Source organism: Mus caroli, unplaced genomic scaffold, assembly GCF_978045245.1.
Source record: "Mus caroli unplaced genomic scaffold, Mus_caroli_1 scaffold_2, whole genome shotgun sequence".
NCBI classification, from domain to species: Eukaryota; Metazoa; Chordata; class Mammalia; order Rodentia; family Muridae; genus Mus; species Mus caroli.
Genome location: NW_028227257.1, coordinates 35,966,005 through 35,988,315, shown reverse-complemented (window position 1 = coordinate 35,988,315; position 22,311 = coordinate 35,966,005). Strand labels below are relative to the sequence as shown.

At 47.0% G+C, this 22,311-nt stretch overlaps 1 protein-coding gene across 1 annotated transcript in view; it reads right to left on the bottom strand.

Moving 5' to 3' along the window:
- Positions 1-22,311, bottom strand: part of Rrbp1 (ribosome binding protein 1) — a 63,234-nt gene that overhangs the window by 18,095 nt on the left and 22,828 nt on the right. The window contains exons 3-7 of the mRNA XM_021155725.3: positions 9,047-9,195; positions 8,060-8,182; positions 4,022-4,174; positions 3,112-3,230; positions 2,039-2,192 (exon numbers count right to left, since the gene is read on the bottom strand). Of these exons, the coding sequence (XP_021011384.1) occupies positions 2,039-2,192; positions 3,112-3,230; positions 4,022-4,174; positions 8,060-8,182; positions 9,047-9,195 (698 nt within the window). The remainder of the gene's footprint in view (positions 1-2,038; positions 2,193-3,111; positions 3,231-4,021; positions 4,175-8,059; positions 8,183-9,046; positions 9,196-22,311) is intronic.

Below are 22,311 nucleotides of genomic sequence, written 5' to 3'. Positions count from 1 at the left end.
GACGTCCATACAGACAGGTTCATCTCCTCCTTGTTCAGACCCACAAAGCTTTATGTGCCTGATGGTCTCTGTTGCTGCTCAGCAGCTGAAGGGCCTTTCTCACCTCTGGTGATCTTCACCAATCCTCCTTTGGTCATTTGTCAATCATTCCTATACACTGGGCTCCTGGGGAGGGAGCACTTGTCAGGCCCTCTGAGGAATCTAATTCTGCAAAGGACCAGATCTCTGTAGAAGTCAAGTATGTCTGGGGCATGGGTGGGTGAGAGGGGTCAGTCAAGATATAACTCCAGTCAGCTAATGTAAGATTCCAGGTCATGCCTCAATCCCCTTCAAGGAGCTGACAGAATGAAAACAGCACTTTTCCTTCTTTTAGAGCAGTGTCTGCATGGGGTGGTGCTAGGCCAAACACTTTAATGAGAAACACTGAAACAGCATAGGGCAGCCCTTACTAAGGATGGGCCGTGCCCTCTCAGCTGTAGAAAAGCAAACAGTATACAAGGGAAAGGTGAGGGTAGCCTTGGGCTGCAGGTTTTTTCTACATTCAAATGAGAAGGTTGGCTCAGCTCCACGTGAAAGGCAGGCACAACAGTAAAGAATGGCCCAATGCCTCACAGTGGACAGGCCTGCTTCTCCCCTGCCCTTCCATCACAGCAGGAGCCTGATTCCCTACTTGGACTCTAATATCCTCACCATCTTTCGACACTGACAGGAACAGGACAAGAACACTGCCAGTCTGGCTGTGTCTCACTTTTCACAAAAAGGAATCAACTCAGAGTGCCGGAAGAGTGCAGGTTTTACTACTCATGGCCAACATTAACTAGTTAAGAGTACTTGTTTCAACAACAACCAACCACAGGAAATCCATTCATTCATCCATAGCAATAAAAAACTTTAAGACTTTAGTGGAAAGCATACACATCTATCTCAGGAGACAGCAAGTCCAGAAGAAAGCGGTCAGCATAGCTGACTACATCAAAGGATTCCCAAGGCTGGCTCTATGCTGTGCCAACTGGGTAGGGATATCTATAAACACTGCTGGAGCTTTAAACTCAGTCCATCCTGGGACAAGAAGCCAGGGCAGGGGCCATCAAGAACCTCAAAGTATATTTTACGCTTCTTTTCTGTCAAGCCTGGGAGGTGGCTCTAGGGTCAGGGTTAGAGCCACCTCCTGATGTCTATGCTCTGGGACCCAACCCAGTAGGCCTTGACTGCCCTGGTCCTGAGGAGCTGACTGACTTGGTGAAGGAGCGAGTGAAAAGAGCCCCTTCCTTTCTACAGAGTAAGCTGCAGTCTTGCACAGCTCATCCTCCAAGTCATACTGCAGAACAGGTGCCACCATCATGCCCAGGAACAGAGAAGCAGCACTGCCTCAGCCTAGGCTCATCTGGCTTGGCACAAGCCATTAGGAACAGAAGCCATAGGCCCACAGGCTGCCTGAAGCCCTGTGAGCGTTACCCGGCATGCTATGAGGACATCGCCCTCTTTCGGAAGGAGCCTGGGCAATGCCTTGAGAAGCCACAGGATCTGCAGGCAGTTAGTTAGCCTGTTGGCCACTGCAGGGCTGCAGCAGCACAGTGGGAGCCAGTGTAGAACAAATGCAGCCAGCACAGGAGCCAAACTCTGAGACCCAGATGCTGACTCTGTCATGTGCTGGCCAGGGAAATGTTGAGTAGTTGTTTCGCTTCTCTGTGACACACACACACACACACACACACACATACACACACGCGCGCTTCCTTGTGCGTAAATGGCAGATGCCAATAGTCCTGCCTCACATGGTGGGTTACATGGACAATTAGACCTATACTGATACTGAGCACTTACAGTGATACTTAGCACATAATATCATCCTTCGTATGCTATTACTCTTCTTAACAAGCAAAAGTCAAGCCAGGTTCAAGCCCCAGACACCGACTCCATCCCCAGCTGTCTGCTGTGACTGGGAAGGGATGACTCTGTGACAGGGCACTGTTCCTGCTCTGCAGTCAGCTCTGGTGGGCAGTGAACAGGCACTGGAGTGACTACCACTGCTACTCACCTGCAACTGTAGGACCTGCTTCTCAAAGGTGGCTGCCTTGGCTTCCAGCGCCTTCCGTTGTTGCTCCTCCTGCCGGGAGGCCTCTGACTTCTCCACTAGCTCCTTGTTGACCTTGCTGAGCTCCTGTCGGAGCTTTGCCAGTTCTGTGTTCTGCCTGCAAGACAGTCCCCAGCCCCAGTTGAGAACAGTGAGCAAGCCTGGCAACTGCTCCCTCCTTCTGGCATATTTGCCCTTTCTTATTTTAGTGTCCAAGTCTTAGGGCCATGAGTCAAGTGATTTTTGCATGTCAACCATGTGGCTTTTGGTGTTTTATTAAAAATAGGTTGCCAATACAGTATGTGGACCATAGAGAGCAAAAGGCCCCTCCCAGACACCACTGGAAACACAAAGGCAAGACCTCTGCATGTCACCTCTGTTCACTCCCTGCAGTATTCCCTACCCCCACCAGGCAGTTTCTAAATTGAGGGGAGGCAGCAGCTGACAACTGAGTAACATTTCCTCAAGCTCCAGAGCTTTCTCCAGAAAACAATCATCAGCAAACTCCACATGACAGAGAATGCCAGGGTTCTTCAATCCCATATCCTTCCAGGGAGGACTGAGACCTCAGCAGGTCCTTGTAACACCTACACTCTCACCCTCAACAAATCTGCTTTAATCCTCTGCCCTGTACCCCACATAGAGGGTACAATAAGAATGAAAATCAAAGTGTCATTAAGCCCGGGAAGATGCCAGCACAAGCCAAGGACAGAGGGGCACCTGATATTTCCCCCTGTCCCTCCCCGACAATCGCCAGCTGCAGGCTATCATATATCAGCTCTTTCTAAGGCATCAAGACATGGGGGCTCTTAGACACCTGTTAAAGACTCAACTGCTCAGAACTCACATAGAAGCTGGATGTGAGGGGAGCAGGAACTCACAGGCAGCCCTGCATATGACTGACACCCAGCTCTGTATCCAGAAAGGCACTAGATTTTACCTGCTGTAGCCTAAAGAAGACTCACTAGGTCTACCCAAGCTCTAAGCCCTAGGGAACATGCCACCACAGTCTTTGCATGAGACACTGGCTTACTTACTTGCTTTCCACCTGGCTGGTAGCCTGGTTCAAGGCATCCCTCAAGATGGAGTTCTCCTGCTGTAGGCGGGCCAGCTGGGTGTTAGGGCCATTCTCCAGCTGTTCCTGAAGAGTCCGGATCTGAAAAGTTGCCGACAGGAGCATCAGGGCATCAGCCACACAGAGAACTGACTGTGGACCTCCATCAGCAAGGTCACAGCTCAAAGTGAACACTCTGGAGGCTGTATCTGCTCCAAGGGAAGTCAGGAATGCTCATAAAGCAAGGGGCCCCATACTCCAGTGCCACTCCAGTGCCAGGGTCTCAGGGACAAGTGTGGGCCTCCTTCACTCTCATACATAACACACCTCTCTACTCACTGATCTCTTCTTCCAATGTTTCAGATGTATGCACATATATACACCTGAGGCCACACAGGTGGTGTACTATTCTGAGAGAAAAAAAAATCCCATGACCACAAACCACAGCTACCTGAGTGAGGGTTCATCTCTTGTTTTCTGAGCCCACATGGCACCCATGAGACATGTGGCAGGGAGGCAGCTGTGCCCAGAACGAGCTAAGCATAGGTTTCAGAAGATAAACATCAGACTGACAGTGAGGGACAGTCCAGATAGGCAGTCACCAGGGTTGGTCTCCAGACCCAGTAAGTGCATGCTCAGCAGGTCTCCTAGCTTATGCAATCTTCCCAACCACATACAGACTTACCTGGAGATGGAAGCCCTCACCCCAGGATACTACCTGACACAAGGGTCTTTTGAAAAAGTGCTCTTTAAAATATATTATATATCTTCCTGGTAATTAATATCAGAAACATCCAGCCGATTTCAACCCCCAGCAGGCATCCTCAGTCCCAGCTCAAGCCTCGCCCTCTGGGGCATTATGACTCCCTCAGCCTGCCCTTCCCTGTGCCCACCTTGCCCTGCAGCTGTTGCACCTCCTTCACATGGTCCCGATAGCTGGCCTGCATGCGTGCCTGCACAGCTGCAATCTCCTGCTCCCGGGCTACCAGCTGCTTCTTCACTTTGGCCTCCCCAGCTGCAGCCTTGGCCTTCTCTGAAGCCATCTCCTGAGAAGAGATGGCAGGTGAGGTAAGCGGACTCATCAAGCAGACAGAGACTGGGCCACATTCTTTTCTTGAAAAGCATTCAAAAGGTAAGGGTCTAAGTGGCCTTTGGTTCTATTTGTCTAGGATGGAAGATGAGCATTGTTACCAGCATCCACTGGTGCTCTACTGGCATATTCCCAGGGAATCTGGCACTATTCCCTAGGCTTAGTGGGGCCCTGCATAGATTTCTGGGCCCAGAAGTGGTCCACATATTTACCTCCAGATAGAGGCTGGAACTGTACCACCTCCCATTCCACCTTAGTACCCAACAGTGTCTGGTTGGTATCAGAAGGCCTTGGGCTCCTGATCTTACGAGGCCACACGTTCAGGCACTGGAGTGGACACACTATAGTCTAGTCCAGAGGGTAGTGCCTGGCAAGACATAAGCTGGAAAGGTTTTCCAGAAGGTTTTGCCATCCTTGTCCTAAAATCTTCAAAGCCACACCTGGGCCCCGAACACTTAAAGGTGGAGCTCCCAAGGGGGCCCAAGTCCATAAGCTTCTTTAGACACTACTCACACTGGTCAAGGGTTCAATTCTGCCAGGACCTTCCTCAGGAGTGACACAGACTCTGCAGATGACTGAAATTCTCAGTGCATCCAGACCAGGCCTTGTGGCATGACTCCAAGCAAGATCACTAAGCAAGACCCTTTCCAACTATAAAAATGTTACCACAAGAATAAAGGAAGCGTAGAAGGGTCTGAACATGAAACATAAGAGTCTAGCACTCACTGGCTCCCGTGAGAATGCAGGTAAGAGCAACTGTCATATGGTCAGTAACATTTTCACATGAAATTTCTCACTCAATGGTTTGGTGCCAGGAGATATAACATGAAAATGACATAAACATGCTGGCTCTGTCGAGCAGGACACGATGGTGGTCCACACAAGGTAGACAGAATGATAAATATTTAATTCTAAAGGGAAGATACAAACACTCCTTCCTCAACTGCAAACCAGAGAGAGAGAGAGAGAGAGAGAGAGAGAGAGAGAGAGAGAGAGAGAGAGAGAGAGAGAGAGAGGCTCCCAGTCTGTAGGCAACCAAATAGAGGTCTGTGGCAATTATAGTGATCACCTTCATCTGAGTGCTCCATTAGATTCCTGAGCGCTGATAACCAAACAGGATACTACCAAAATGTCCGGCCCATCAGAAGTACAGGAGACCCTCAGAAGCAAGAAAGAGTAGGGCGGGCATACTGGGAGCAGGCAGCAATCCAGAGAAGATTAGGCAAGATGCCAGAGGCTAGTACTTAGGGTGCGTATTTGGGGATGGAGGCTGGGAGTATAAAAGAGGTGTAAGCAGATATCGGCATTGGACCTCCTGAGCTTATGGGAAACCGAATGTGGCCAGGGGATAGAGAGCCATAGCTGGACATTGTCATTAAGTTTCTTGGGTCAGAGCCAAGGTCCACACTCTGGAACGTGAGGTGGGTAACAAAAATCAAGGCTTCTAGACCTGTGGGTCACACCAGGAACAGAGTCTACTGTCTCAACCCAAGGAGGGTGGGCATGGTGAATGTGTCTAGGAATTAGGTGCCATTGTGGTTTTTGAAACTATGTCACACAGCCACCTCTAAGGGACAGCATAGTCACTGAATGGTCAGCACAGGGCCTTCCTACCTGCCTGCCTCCCTGTCCTTGGTGAATGGGATTTCAGAATGGGAAGGGGCCCATTCTATCAGAGGTTGCAACCGCCTCATCCATCATGCCTCAGACCCAACTAAATAGCCAAGCCACACAGAGTCTGCCAGCAACTAAACACTACTGTAGCCTCTTGCTGCACTTGACTTTGGGAATAAGCAAATTTCTGTAGGAAATTAATTTCTCTTTCTGTCCAAACAGTGTTCTGGTTAGGTTTGTTTTGTTTTGTGTTTTTTTGTTTTTTTTTTGGGGGGGGGGGTGTTTGTTTGGTCAGTTTGACATAATCTAGATTCACTTGAAAAGAGTCTTAGATTGGGCTGGTGAGATAGCTCAGTGGTTAAGAGCACTGACTGTTCTTCCGAAGGTCCCTAGTTCAAATCCCAGCAACCACATGGTGGCTCACAACCATCTGTAACAAGATCTGGCGCCCTCTTCTGGAGTGTCTGAAGACAGCTACAGTGTACTTACATATAATAAATAAATAAATCTTTAAAAAAAAAAAAGTCTTAGATTATGTGGTCCCTGGCCAGGTGGTCCCTGGGTTGTGTAAGAAAGCAAACTGAGCAGGTCAGCTACTTCCCCCATGGCTTCTGCTTCAGTTCCTGCCGTGACTGAAGAATGTGACCTGAGAGTTATAAAAGGAAACAAACCCTTTGCTCCCTGGGCTGCCTTTGGTCATGCTGTTTTATTACAGCAATATCAATTCTTTCTAAGGTAAAAGGTACAAAAAACTAGCTCCCCAGAAAAGCAGACTCTGATCTAGGAAGGTATGCTAGTCATCTGACCCAGGGGGGTGGGAGGGCTCTACCAAGTTCTATGGTATAAATGTGCTCATCCTTATTGGAGCCTAGACCTAACTCCTAACACGAAGTGTGCACAGTTAGGAGGAGACAGCATACCCAGCTGCTGTTAAGCCATGTGAAGGTCTGCATTTCTAGTAACCAAGGATAGCTCGAGCAAAGGCCATGTGTGGACAACTTGGGAGTCAGCACAGAAGCCCACTGAACACTAGCAGAGTTCTCAGAGGGTGACTTTCTTTTCTGCTCCTGAGCATAACACTAACAAAGAGTGTTATTCAAAGGGTTGGGGGTCTCGTCAGCCTGACCCTCAACCACCGTTTCTGCCTGGCTCAGAAGCACAGCCACTGAATTAAGAACGAGGTCAACTTGCCTCATTTCTAGTCTGTCTCCAATAAGCAAAGAGCAGTACCTAAGGAAAGGGTTATGTCTAAGATGGTGTTATGTCTAAAGTTAGGTCTAAGATGGTGTCAGGTCTTTTTTTCTGTTTTTGAGGCAAGGTTTCTCGCACTCTGTAGATAAGGCTGGCTTCAAATTCAGAAATCCTCCTGCCTCTGCCTCCCAAGTGCTGAGATTAAAGGTATGCACCATCACCACCTGGTATTGTCAGATATTTCTTAACCCAGGCTATCTTTCTGAAGTCTGTTACCTGGGACAGAGAGGGCAGGAGGCAGGGAACAGTAAAAGAAAACCCACAGCACCTCACCTGACAGCTTTCTAACTTAGGGGATACCAGGCCCATGAGGACTCACTCCCCTTACCCTGCCTGTCATGTCCATCTGGGACACTTGGACACCAGGACCCACTTCTCAGAAGCAGAGAACAAGGGAGAGGCTCCTGTAGGTTCAGCAGTGAGTGGCTTCCAATGACTGAGTAGCTGGTATATCCTGAACAATGTCCCAAGCCTGTCTCACAGCAAGCCTGGCCCACCACCACCTGCCATTCAGAGCAAAAATCCTTCCAGCCAGTATGGCTACAAATAGCTAAGAACTCTCCTGCACATCACTCCACTGATGTCAGAAAAAGGCAGCAAAGCAACCTCAACCCCATTTCTCAGGAAAACTACTAGTATTAAATGTACACGTCCTTTCTAGGTGCACTAGCTCAAAAGACCCTGGTACCTAGGGAGCCACCACAGTCTGAGATCCTGGTCTCTGCTAAACTACATGAATTCTTGGACCACAGGGGAGGAACACTTCCAGTACTACACCTAACCTCTTTAGGCAGCAGATAAACTTTAGTCAAAACATTCCTGGCTTGGGAAGAGTCATATGCTAGGCAGACAAGCCCTGGCTGAAGCTGCCTGCCTCAGCGCCAGCCCTGATGACCTAAGGGCAGCTGCGGCCCTGGGCATGGGGATTCTCAGAGAATGGAGAGGAGGCTGCCTTGCTTCTGAGCTGAGGCTGTACCTTGTTGAGTTCCCTTAGCTTGCTCTTGGCGACGGCCGCATCCTCTTGCTCTGTGGCCAGCAGCTTTTCTTTCTCTTCTAGTTGGCGTTTCAGAATTGCTACAGGGTCACCCTTCTGAGTGGCCTGGAAATGTTGACAAAGCCATGTTACAGGGGAAGAGTGAAATATATAGTCCCCCAACTCTGGCAATAAACAAAAGGCAATAAACCTCCAGGTAGCATGGGCTTCAAAATAAGTGGTTCCATCTGACCCTAGACACCATACGGGAATGAATAGTCCTGTTAAGCCACTGAGTTTTTAGGAACTCCCAGATCTTGTACATACATATGCTTGGGGTAGTTTTCATAGGTATAGTATTTCCAGTCTTAAAGCCAGAAAATGTAGACTATAAGCCACTGGCTGCAGTGTGGGAGCTAGGACAGGAAACCTGTACTCTAGTGTCATGGTCTGAGCAAGGTGACCCTCCGACACTCATGCCCAGGGAACACCCCCAGTGCTTACTTGCTGAGGTGCTCTCAGCAGCACTGAGGCCACAGAGCATGGCACACCCCAGTGACAGCCTAGAAAGAGTACCCCCAAACACCATCACTGAACTGACCAGCAAAATTACTATCACCCAGCTAGCTAAGGAAAAACCCATGCATACTGCACTTCCTAGAACAGGTGATTGGCCAGGGGCACTAGGGAGTGCGACTGAGTCTTTGAGCTTGCCCTGGTAGCACAAGGGACATTATGTCCAGATCCCATGCTCTAACCCGAGAAGCACAAGCAGCACCGAGGCCCTGCTCTGCTCCGGGCACATAAGCAGAGGTAGCTCATTCAGCCCAAGCACAGACAGCAATGGCAGGGACCTCCAGGAAGAAGTGAAAACTGGTTTGTAAACATTCTCGCTGCAGTTGGACAAGATAGCTCCTGGGTAGGAGCAGAACTGGGCAAGATGCGCATCCCTGGGGACTGGTAAGCCATACCAGCCCTGCAGTGGCCTACCTTATGCCAGGTGTCTTGAATGACTCCAGTCTTCTCAGAGAGGATCTCAATAAGCCGCTGGGCCTCGCCCTCACTGAACACCATGCTTCCAACTGTGGAGACCAATGTCTTGTAGGGCAGGAAGAGAGGGCCGTCGCAATCTGGGGGCCCTGAAGTGGGAAGGAGCAGGGGCTTACATTCCACCCCCAAACAAGTAGATAAACAACAACATCCATCAAAAGGTGGCTCTGATCAGAGACAAGAACTCTGTTTTATAGCTTTAGGCTGGTACAGTGAACTTCCTGATTAATGATGGGTCTGCATTCCCAAAGAGTCCCAGCCAAGGTTTGGAGTAACATCCCTCCTTATTTTATATCAGTAGTAGGTATCAAATTCAGGGATCAGTGTGTGCTGGATAAAGGCTAGCCTCTGTTCTTTCTTTCTTCTTTTTCTCCTGGGATGAGCCATCAGCCTTGCCCTCTTCCTTTGCCCAGACTTATTTGACTCATGGATATGCATCTCTCGGGTTTTCTTTTTTAAAGATTTATTTATTATGAGTATGCTGTAGCTGTCTTCAGACACACCAGAAGAGGACATCAGATCTCATTACAGATGGTGGTGAGCCACCATGTGGTTGCTGGGAATTGACCTCTGGAAGAGCAGTCGGTGCTCTTAACCACTGAGCCATCTCTCCAGCCCTCTTTCTTCTTTTTAAATTATCAACACTGAAGCTGTGTGGGAACTTGAGGTAGCTTTGTTGATAGGACTGGTGTGAACCTTAGCACTACATAAGCCGAGTGTGGTAGCATACGCCTGTAATCTCAACACTTCAGAAATGAAGGCAGGAAGAGCAAGCCATACTCAGCAACACAGTGAATTTGAGGCTACCCTGAGTTGAATTAAGACCATGACTCAAAATAAGTAAATAAAGAAGTAACAAAAATAGTGCTGCACAAAATTATCCACATTTTTCTCAGGGTTTTTTTTTTTTTTCTCCATTTCCTCTTTTTCTAGTGAAATACTTGGTCCATCTCATCTTCCATGGTTCAGCATCGCTATGGGCAATGATCCCCAGAACCACACATACACGGAAATCTTGGAGGGTACCAGGACTCTGCTCCCCACAGTCAAGGACAGGCACTCTAGCCTCCCTAGATGGAGCTTAAATGGTGACTGGCTTCAAAAGAGAAATGGCTGGGCCAGGTCACTAGAATGAGCTCTTCACTCCCTAGGTACTTGCTCACAACACCCCGCCCCAAAAAAAAAGAAACCATCACCACCACCAGCAATGAAACATCCTCACTCCCAGTCTCCATGATAGCCATGCAGACTTGTAGGCAAGAAAAGAGTGAGCTGAGATAGCTCAGCTAAAACGCCTGGGAAATTCCTCTGCTGATATCTAAATTTGCTCACAACTGAAACAGACAGTCAAATGCACTAAAACAGATAGACAAGCCCACTAGGGCGAAATTCAGCTAAACCTGCCTTTTGAGGACAAGGAATGGGGAAGGTTTCTACAGCAACCCTGGCTTCTCTGACTTGTCACAATATTTTTACTTCACAGTCATAATATTTTCATTACAAGTGGAAGCACTTAGCGTGATATCATAATAAAGGCAAGGTGGGATGTGGGCGGGCTGGTTGCTATGAGCACCTTATTTTATAACTTCTTACCTTAGGAAAGTGCAGTAGATTTAAAAATAACCACACTAGCATTAAAGGGCCCAAGAGCTTGTACTGCCAAGAAAATGGGATGAGAGTATGTGTGTGGGGACCCCATTTCTTAATTTCCTTGAAATATGTATGCACACGCAACTAATGGTAGGCTTAGATACATACTAGATACAATCCCGAGTGCTGCAGAACTAGAATAAACGGCCCATGAGCTCACTCTCAGGAAAAACCCCTACTGAGACATTTTTTGCTGTTTTCCCACCCTCCCACCCCTGCCCAACCTTAAATATTCACTGCCCAGAGTTTAGAAGACACAGGCGAGGCAGGGCGGCCTCTTAAGCCTGTGTGGAACTGAAGACTACTTTCCTTCTTGATTCAGAATGGTCCTAGCACCCCTGAGAACTTGTGATTCAACCCCTGAGACTCCTGCAACTTGTGATGTGCTTCAAGCAAAAAGTTTAGATGGAGTTTCAAAACCTCAGTGTAGACAAGAACATAAAATAGCAATCTGATATACTGGTTGAGCATCAAGCACACCCAATTTGGATAAACTGGGTGAAGTACCCTGTTAAAATTCATCCCAACTATTTCTTCGTGGCCTATTCTAATGTGGTGAATGGGACTACTAAGTTACAGATGTGGTGCATACTATATTCCTCAGACTGGCTGTTCTGTGCCGTTCTACCCCCATGGACTCCTAAAATGCTCCTTGCCAAAAATCTTAGAAGCTCTTATCCTCAAGAATTTCCCAAGTGATTGAAAACTCTAACCTCTCTTGAATTCTCCACCAGAGAGCACTTTTCTAGTAAGGTATGTTGGTGTGTGTCTGTATTTCCAGCACTTGGGAGGTAGAGAATGAGTTTAAGGCCTGCCTGGGGTACATGAGACCCTGTATCAAAGAAGAATGAGAGTGGGGAGCCAAAATAAAGACACTGCCCTTTTGGCCCTATCCCTTAAGGCCCAACTCCTCCCATGGGAGGAAAACATCTGGCTACCACTGCTGAAGGAAGCCTTGCTACCGAATATCATCTCCAGTACTAACACTAGCCATGGGATGCTTCAAGATGCTTCCAGCACTGTCTAGAAGCTCTTGCCTATGTTCAGAGGCTAAACAGCATAAATAAATCTTTAAAAATAAGTAAATAAATAAACAAACAGACAGTTGTAACAAATGAAAAAATCCAAAGCAATGTAAAATTGAGCCTTCTCTGTCTATCCTGCTTTCCCACCCCCAAGAACTTCTATTACCTTCTCCATACACTCTCCTATGTCACAAAACATTTTTTTTTTTTTTACTGTCTTGGGTAGGTAAGCAGATAGGTAGGAAAATAAATAAACAAATAAATAGAGTACTGTCTCTGGATCAGAGGCAGTAAAGCTGACAGAAGGAAAACTGAGCCCCTGGCTGAGTCCTATCCAAACAGCTTGCCCTGCACCCCACTCACATCTCTAGCAAATACTTCAAGATTCTAGTAATTCTTGGTATTGTAAAATCTTACGGTATTAAAATAAACCTACCAAAGATTCCATATTTAATCCATTAGCCATGGGCTTTAAAAAGAGCAAGGGGAATTCTAGAAGCGGTTAGCTCCCTGCATGGCTGACCTAGCAGCCTGGGTCTGGCTCACACTGGTTGACAGGTCTGGTCTAGAGAAGAATGAGGCAGATGGACAGCAAAGAACAGCTACAAGATGGCACCAATTAGATGTGGGGGACACAACCACATACTCCCCCTTGGACTAGGCCATTCAGGAATGTGGAACACTACAAAGACTCAGGATAGGCCTCTGGGGGCCTGAGGGACCTGAGACACAGTACACCACTTCCAGGTAACAGCTAACAAGTAAAATCAGTCCAGAAACTTTACAGCTGCAGACTATCTAAGAGACTGGACCCATAGTGCGGCAGCTAACTCCATAGTAGGTAGGTAGGTAGGTTGGTAGGTAGGTAGGAACAGACAGACAGACAGACCGAGACAGAAGCTAAACAAATATATCTCTTGGCCAAGGCCAGTCTATGGATCACCGCTGGCCTTGGGTTTTCAGTACAGCATCTACACAATCAAATAGCCTAAGCTAAAAACTGCCAATTTCCAACTTAGCCCCTCCTTGGCTTTACCACCACCTGACACAGTGTCTTTCCTTGTCTGTAAAATAACGGTTCCTCCCTCATGGTCTGGCTGCAAAGATTAACTTAATTTGTGCTTGGACTGAGACACAGGGAAAGCTCTGTAAACTAACTCTCCAGGGCCAACTTTGGAGGCCCAAGCATTAACACCCACTCGTTGGACAGTCAAACCAGACCCCTCGCAGCTCAACAGTGGAGGGCAAGGGTGAGGATCTAAGAATGGCCTCTCTGAGGCCAAGGCTGACTTAGAGACTCAGAAGGGCAGACTGTCCTTATTCACGAGGCACAAGAGCTTGAGGAAGAGGATGTGCCTCCACCAACAAGAAGCTTGAATAGTCGATCAGTGTGCTTAATGTCCAGACTTCAAAACTATGATGCAACCAGTCTGCTACAGAAATGCCTTACCACCTAGGAAATGAAACTTGTAAAGAGGCACTTAGGACTCTTCTCTGTCAACTGTGGGCTCCTTTAGGAAAATTTGCTCTTTGGCTGCATAACCAACAACTCCCCAATGAACAGCCTCAGCAGCAAGAAGAAGATGTTAACGTAAGGGCACCCGAGGACTTGGCAGCTCGCTGCTCCAGCAGCAGCTACCCCTCCACTGTCCAGCTACAGAACGTGCCTGCCAGGCCCAGGCCCTACTTTCTCCACCAGCAGGGAGTGCATCAGCTCACTCCAGGACTTGCCCTGTGAGTCCCTACAGACAGCTAGAGGCTAAATAGAGGTGAGAGTATTACTATAGGTTCCCAAACAGCTCTGCCCAGGACAGACCCAGCTTATTTCCTTGCTTCTAAATAGTGTATGCACTGAGAAGTCTGCAGAATGCTAGGCTTGAAGAGGTAAGTAGAAAAGAGGACCACATATGCAACACAGCAGGCACAGGGCGGTCATGCAACAAAGCAGCATGCTGGGGCCTAGAGAATGCAGATACAACAGAAGCAGAGGCTGATGCACAGGTGCTTCACCAGGCAGTACTGGGTAAAGAGGCAGCAAGAGGTCTGAAGGAAGGAGAGCAGCCTAGAAAGGCACTAATATCTGCAGGACCCAGAACTTTGGATTCCCAGAGGAGCAGAGGCAGGTAAGAATGGAACAGGTACAAGATTTCACAGGCCCCAGAGAGCCGGCTTTACCCCACAGTGTGCAGTGACTAAAGGGAATCTTTCTTGGGATGCCAGGAGGGACAAGGCTTGAAGAAGACAGTTCAGGAAAGGGCCTGAGCCAGTGCTTGACCCTACGAGTCTTCAGGCGACTAAGTGTGAGAATCCCAGATGATAACCAGAGACACCTCACAGTGGGTCCTGACAGAAGCACAAGTGGGGACTGACGGCAAGGACATTCATTGTCTTAGGGACTGTCCAAAACCCATTCTGAAGGTCTTTCCCTCAAACACAAATACCATTCCTCTGGACCTTCACAGCGAATGACAGGGACGTGCCGAGTTCCAAGCACAGCAAGCATCTCCACAGGAAAGAAGCCATAGCCCAACCTTAAGCAGATTCCATGACCTGTCCTCCTTAACCACTTCAGCCAAACTGAGCTGTGCTCTAGAACAGTCAGGGCCCAGGCCTCTGAGCCTCTTGGGAGCCCAGTTCCATGTGATCATCTACATTTACAACCAAAGATCCTGGGAATAACAAAGGTAAGGAATGTCTAACATCACCACAGCCTCTGCCCAACCAGACACTTATAAACTGTGACCAAGAAATCTACAGGATGAATGAATTTATGAAATTCCTAGCCAAATGGATGGACCTGGAGGGCATCATCTTGAGTGAGGTAACACAATCACAAAAGAACTCACACAATATGTATTCACTGATAAGTGGATATTAACCCAAAACTTAGGATACCCAAGATATAAGATACAATTTGCTAAACGCATGAAACTCAAGAATGAAGACCAAAGTGTGGACACTGTGCCCCTTCTTAGAATTGGGAACAAAACACCCAGGGAAGGAGTTACAGAGACAAAGTTCGTAGCTGTGATGAAAGGATGGACCATTTAGAGACTGCCGTATCCAGGGATCCATCCCATAATCAGCTTCTAAACGCTGACACCATTGCATACACTAGCAAGATTTTGCTGAAAGGACCCAAATATAGCTGTCTCTTGTGAGACGATGCCTGGGCCTAGCAAACACAGGAGTGGATGCTCACAGTCAGCTATTGGATGTATCACAGGGCTCCCAATGGAGAAGCTAGAGAAAGTACCCAAGGAGCTAAAGGGATCTGCAACCCTATTGTTGGAACAACATGATGTACTAACCAGTACCCCGGAGCTCTTGTCTCTAGCTGCATATGTATGGAAAGATGGCCTAGTCGGCCATCACTGGAAAGAGAGGCCCATTGGACTTGCAAACTTTATATGCCCCAATATAGGGGAATGCCAGGGCCAAAAGAATGGGAATGGGTGGGTAGGGAAGTGGGTGGCGCTATGGGGGACTTTTGGGATAGCATTGGAAATGTAATTGAGGAAAATATGTAATAAAAATAATAAAAATTAAAAAAAAAAAAAAGAAATCTACAGGAAAGTACAAGGCTCTCAGAGGAACTAGAACACACCCTGCCCTCTTCCATCCACAGCCAAGACAGGCTCTGGGCAGCATGGTAAGTAGAGCCTTCACTCCCAGATCAGGCGGCCCTTCCCAGAGCATGCAAGCCAATGATGAACAGCTACATCTGAGCCCTAAATGGTCACAGACACATGTGGGGTTTCCAGGGCCCTGGCAGCAAGCACAGAAGCTGTGGAGAGAGTTTAGTACGGCTTTCCCCTTGGCTTGAGGAAAGAATCCTCTAGAACCAAGCTGGGAATATATGTGTATTAAATGGTACCCTACAGACTAAATGTCTATTTTCCTCTTTATACTTATTTTTCTTTCTCCAAACTTCAACAGAAACAATTTTATACCTGAAAAAAAAAAATGCACACATCACAACAGTTATTAAGACAACTATGGGGAGCAAGCTCCCTGCTTGGGCTTTCAGGCAGAGGGGCTGAAGACCAAGAAGACAGTTTCAGGAGCAGTCAAGATTTTCATTAGAGCCTACAGAGAAAGACCATGGCTTTATCATGGGCTTGACCACAGAAGCCTGGACAGTAACTGAAGACCCAGCACTGCCACAGCCAGCAGTAACTAAATGGAGATTTCCAGAAGAATGCCAGCTAGCAGCTCACAGTGAACTTGCTTCCCTGGGGGATCTATTTACATTCTGTTTGGAGGTAGAAAGGGAGAGAGGGACAGAGAAGAAGTGGGAAGAGGGCAAGAAAATGGGGGCTTGGGTTTTGAAGAACTCACACAGAAAGGTGCTCAAAGCACCTAGGGTTTTGTTCAGAGATTCAAACCCTGACACACAGTTAACATCAAAGAACAAAGGTTACCAAGGCTTGTTTTGAGTACACACCTGGTGGCTTCAGCCTGAAAAAAAGGGTGGAGAGTTAACTGTCTGGAGGATGGGAAGGGGTCCCAGGAGGACTGCCGTGGCGACCCTGTACTGCCATCTGCTGGCCACATGACTTCTGCCAAGTCTAAGCTCTGGCTGTGTAAAGCAGGTAGAACTGGGCTGTGAGCAGCATAAATGCAGGGAAAGCAACACCAAGCACCTGGACAGAGAGCCTGGCTACACAGGATGGCTGCCAGCATGGGTGAACAGGCGAAGAGTGGAAGAGGAAGGGAGCAACTGCAGCCCAGCCAATGGTTTTAAAGAAAGAGCTCTGATCTGCTCTGCACACCCTGAATAGGTTTTCCTGGAAGCTCTGATAACCCTTCTTTATCTCTTCTGTCTCATGCCCCGGTCAAGTTACAGCTCTTTTTACACTGCATTTCCTACTACACGTCTGCCCACTCTGCAAGTAGAATGGTGTCCTGCAATGCCACACACAGGAGCTCAGATACCTCCACCAGCATCCATCCACAGGTCACCCCTAGCTTCAGGGCACAGAAGCATCTTTGACATTCATCTTACCTCAGCTTACAAGCACTTACCAGGTAACAGGTGCCAGGGCCTGGGTGGGCACTGGCATCTTGTGGGAGGCCTGAGAACTTCTAATTCCCCGAAAGGACTAACAAGGTTTCCGCCGCCAGACAGGCTCCAGGAACACAGACTGGAGCTCCATAGTGGAGTTCTGTTTCTTTTCCAGTTTTTGTTTTTGTTTTTTTTTAAAATACTAATACAAATAGAAAAACTAGAGAAATGTAAAAGGGTAAATGAAAGATACAAAAAAAGTACCCACAATCCTATCTCCCAGTGGGTCTGTTCTCTCATGTAGACCATGGGAGACTCACAAAAAGCCTATTTCTTTCTGTTTTCTACATTTTGGAGGGTGGTGGGAATCTCTTGGCCATGACATCATGGTCACCTGGCCTCAGAATAATACCAGCCTACCAGCTGGGGAAGGAGAGAGTTTTCTTCAAAAAGCTAACCACAGAGTATGATAAAAGTACAGAGCCCCGTCTCACTAAATAAAGAGGTCATGGGCTCTGTGGTAGAGTCCTCATCAGACCTGGGTCTCAACTCCTCTTCCTCTGAGCAAGAAACAGGTCTCACTCCGATTAACAGCTGCCTCATTCTAGGCCTCATGCTACCTGCAGGCCAGGGAACTACATAGTGTATTCTCATATCCAGACCCACGTAGGATCTAACCAAAGCCACTTTTAGTGCAGATCTCCTGACAGCACACCACCAAGAGGCCATTCCAAGGAATCAGAGCAGCCAGGGATAAAGACAGATTTTAAAAACCACCACCACACACACGCACACGCTCCCTAAGCTTCCTAAAGGATCCTGGGCACAGCTACTGAGGCAGCAGTGGTACTCCACTTTAGTTCAGGGGAGTGTTCACTTCAAGGATTCTACTAATTCCCAGTCCCTAAACATTCAGTAAAGAATCCCTGCTTTTTACTTCACAGGCCAGTGTTTCCTCCTCCTTCCACACAAGAGCTTGTAACACTCCTTTGCAATATAAACCCTTCTCAGCTCAATGGTAGAACCACATGAGCAGGGGTTGGCTCTGAAACAATCAAGCAGGCCTCTGTAAATCACCAACTGTTTTTGGAGATCAAGGGAGCAGTCTTCCTAAATGAAAAATATACCTACCTTTTGACTTGCAATTACAGCCCTAGGAATTTACTTTAAAGAGACATACAGCAATATATGTACATTACTGCAACATCAATTGTAACACCTAAAAAAGCCTGCACACTACTTAAGTGTCATTTAAATAAATCACAATACATTCACACTACAGAATGTTATACAACCAACTGTGGCAGTTTTGCAAGCACAATGTGGAAGATGTCACCAATACACTGTAAAGCAAAAAGCAGTTTCTAACTGGGTATTACCACAGCTTGCATGTGAGAGCAGTGTCTCCAGGGTCCCCCAGAAGTGAATGGTGACAGGGACAGAATAGCAACAAAGACTTTAGAGTTCCACCCTGTCCATACTTCTCTACTATTTAAATTGTTTGGGGAAACAGACTTTTATGTAATAATACATTTTTTTAAGAGCAGGAATCATGCGTTCATTGTCACACACTGCCACAGATAAGCAGTAAAACCCATGGCATGGCCCCAATCAGCCTCTGAAAGAGCTCCAGCTGGCCTATAGAAACGTGGCCAGGCCTGCCTCCATACCTCCCACATCTCCTCTGGTACCTGTCATCAAAAGCCTTGCACTAGCCAGGGACAGAGTGAGCCTGGTGATGTAACCCCAGTTGTATCCTGGGCTGCTTCTGTACTGTGATGTCATTAGTGCCTTGCTATATGAGGGACAGTGACAACTAGAACCAAGAAGGGGAGTAACTGTGCATGATACCAACATATGGCTAGAAGCCAGATCTTCTTCATAGGAATACCTGCAAGGTTACCCAAGAGGCCACCTCCCTCCAAATGGCTGCTGTTTAGAGCAGGTGTGTCCAAGAGACTTTCTGATGATGTTGTTTTATCTCTACACTGTTCTAAAGGACAGCCACTAGAAACATGTAACTACTGACAGCTTTAAGGGGCACTAAGTATGATCAAAGAACTCTGGACTTACTTTGGACTGGTTTAAATGAATTTAAATGGACAGGGCGACCAGTGGCTCTTAGTGGAAAGCACACCTCTCAACCCTAATTTGTCTACAGCTAGTTGTTAAAACCTCAAGGTGAGGAGCTCCCTTCCCTAGCCTGCTCTGTACCATAATGGAAGCCACCAGGCCTACACTCCCAGATGCCTAGTACCCATCTGTAGCTCTGCCACAATTCCTCTGGGCACATGTGGTCCATAGAGTACAGGCAGCTCTGGACAGACACACACCTATTATTTGTGACCAAATGGCAGGGTGTCTAACGGCAAGCCATGTGGGACCAACCACAGCCTAGCCAACAGAGTTGGAACACAAGGTTTAGTTTTGTGAAAACGTTTAGGTCTGCTTCTCATCCATGCCTGCTCACCTGGCAACATTCGGAGCTGCAATGTTTGATATTACCAGGTGAATTCTAGTACACTCCTTCCATGTACCAGACTAAGATGACTCCATGAGCCTCTGGAATGTACTATACTGTCAGACTTCATGCTCCAAACTTTCAGTTACTATAGATCATGCTTCACTGAAGAAAAGCACATAGGAAGTTCAAGAGAATGCTAGACAAAATGAGTCCACTGGAGTTTCCACTGGAGTTGTAATCTGGTAATCCAAAGTACTTCCCTGACGCCTGGCTTTGTAGTGGATCTCCCCCACCTCCACCCCCAGGTATTTACATAGGAGAGCAAAAATCAGAATTCTCTACTGTCTTCGGTGAGTGCCCTTCTTTGCCCCAAGTTTCCCAGGAGTTTTCTCTGTTCAGCAGCTGTGAAAGTATTGCCAGGGGGGCAGGCATGAATGAGAAGCAGGTCTGAATGTTTAGATGGGTGGATAGATAACTATCTTTGCATATTCACATGCTGTACTTACAATCACCAGTACAATGGAGGAAAAGGGCATGTGTTTACTGAACCCACCGTGGGGCCTCCACCCTGTGCTAACCACCATCTACAAGGGCAGTATGTATGAATGTATATATATATATATATATATATATGTATATACATACATACATATACACATACACACACACACATATATCCTGCTTTACTCTCCCCATCATACTGCTGAGCCATGGCTGGGGTTGGGTCACCCCCCCCCCATACTAAATCATCAATCAAGAGAATCGTGGCCACAAGAATAAGAAATATCTCTAGAACCCATGAACTCGAAAAGATGGGAAATATATTTTGCTGGAGGATAAGCAGACTGTGACAGAATCCATTAGGCAAACCCAAGTGGGTGGTCTAGTTAAGGGCAGCCAGGCCCCTAGGGACCAGATAAAGCACTCTATATAAATGCTCACACCAAGCTCTCCTAACCCACAACCATCAGGGGCCATCCTGACTGGGTCATTTTCAGATGACCCTAGCACACAGCAGAGCCAAGTATATGGTGCAACTATAAAAAACAGTAACTCACGACCATGTTCTTGCCTGCTTTGGTCTGACAATGCCACACAGGGTCTGGCCACTGCACTAAAAGACATAATGAGAAGACATGATTCTTTATCTCCATCATCTTCCATAAAAACAGCCCATGGAGTGGAGTGGACAACCTCCACACACAGCATGCTCACCCTGTTCACATCACAGCAAGCAGGAGCAAGTCCCCTATATCCTGAATGTAACAGGAAGCTGAGGGGAGTCTTGACATCGTAGAGGTGAGATGGGGACTCACTTACCTAAGGGTACTAAGCGGGAACAGAGTTATGAACAGCAACAATAAGTGCTCTCACAGACCTTCATACACCCTCAAGGACGTGAGTTTTCTATGGCTCACCATGGAGCCTCACCAATATACTCTCCTGGTTCTATAGGAAAAAGAGGTGGTAAATACCAGGCATGAAGGTTCATGCTCATATAGGCTGAGACTGGAAGGCCATTATTTGGGGGCTAGCCTGTGCTACAGTGACAGATCCTGTCTGAAAAAGAAAAAAAAAAACATAGAAGAGGCTTAGACATATATGCTCCATAGACTTACTTGTCAATTGGACAGGACCTGGGATCTCAGGATTCACACGTGTTTACGAATGCTTTCCATCACCTGTCCTGGACTTATACTGCTTGAAAACCATGGTCCCTTCTCCGTGGCTGGAGCTCTAACCTGTCTCTAAGACCATACTACCTCACAGACAATGCTAGGCTTCAATGAGGCACCTTAGCTCCATCAGTGGACGCTACATTTCAACAGAGTTACCAATGGGAATCAATCCTTTACAGAAGCCTGATGTAATGATCCATCCAGTTTGCCAAACACAAGGAAAGGAATCCCAACCCCCTGCCCTGCACGACTCTTTCTGGATTGTTTCAGCATTTGGACATTATCATTATTGCTTTATTCTTTTGGGAATAAGGGATACAGCATTTAATAAAATATATCAAGACCCAATTTTATGCCCCTACAGTAATTTCAAAAGGCCATTAAATAAGAATTTTAATGAGAAATTATCTACTGCAACATCTCATTAGGATTTGTGTCCCATGTGGCCTTGCACCAAGGAGAATGATATCGAAGGCCTTCATACAGGTGTTTCCAACGTCAGGGGCGCTGCCACAGCCACAAGAGCCAATGCCTTCTTCAGGGTTGCTTCCAACTTTTGAAGAATAAAATATCAGCACACTGCATAAAAAAAAAAGTCAAAGAACAACTGGACTCGAGCTGTGGGACAGCCAGCACTTTGCCTCCACAGGGGCCCATCCAGATCCAACCAACCTGGGATCAAAAACATTAAAAAAAAAAACAAAAACAAAAAAACACCAAAAACAATTGTGTCTCTACCAAGCATATGCAGATCTATTCTTTGAAATCATTCCTTAAACAATACAACATAACAACTACGTGCACAGCATCTGCATTGTATTAGGTAATTTAAAGTATATGGGGCAGGTTACAAATGTAGCCCATTGGGACAAAACTTCCCTAACCACCTAAGAGGCTGGGTTTGATCCCCAGCACTACAGGGGTGAGTAACAAACACTTTTTTTTTTTTAATTTAAGGAAAATGAAGTATAAGGGACTTTGGAAGTTACTTATACGCAAATAGGATGTCATTTACGAGGCATCAACATTTGCAGATTTTGGAATTCACAGGGAGGGGGAGACATGAAATATGAAGAAAGTCTATTTTTAAAAGTTGTTTTTGTTATGTCATCCCTATTTAATGCCTTTGTCTTCTTAAGTTATCACACTGTTTCAAGAATTTGGTAGCCTACATTTCTAAACTTAGAGTCAACGCTGTCCTATGTCTCTGTGGAGTCTTAACGTCCTTCACCACTGACATTGGTGGCTATGCTGTGCCTGGGTAAGCAAATGTAGGGCCCTAAGATCAGGTCCACTAAGCATCTGTGTACTACAGTTCAGTTTCCTTGGGAGAGACCTGGGAGGATACCTCAAAATCCCGTTAGAGTATGCCAAAGTGC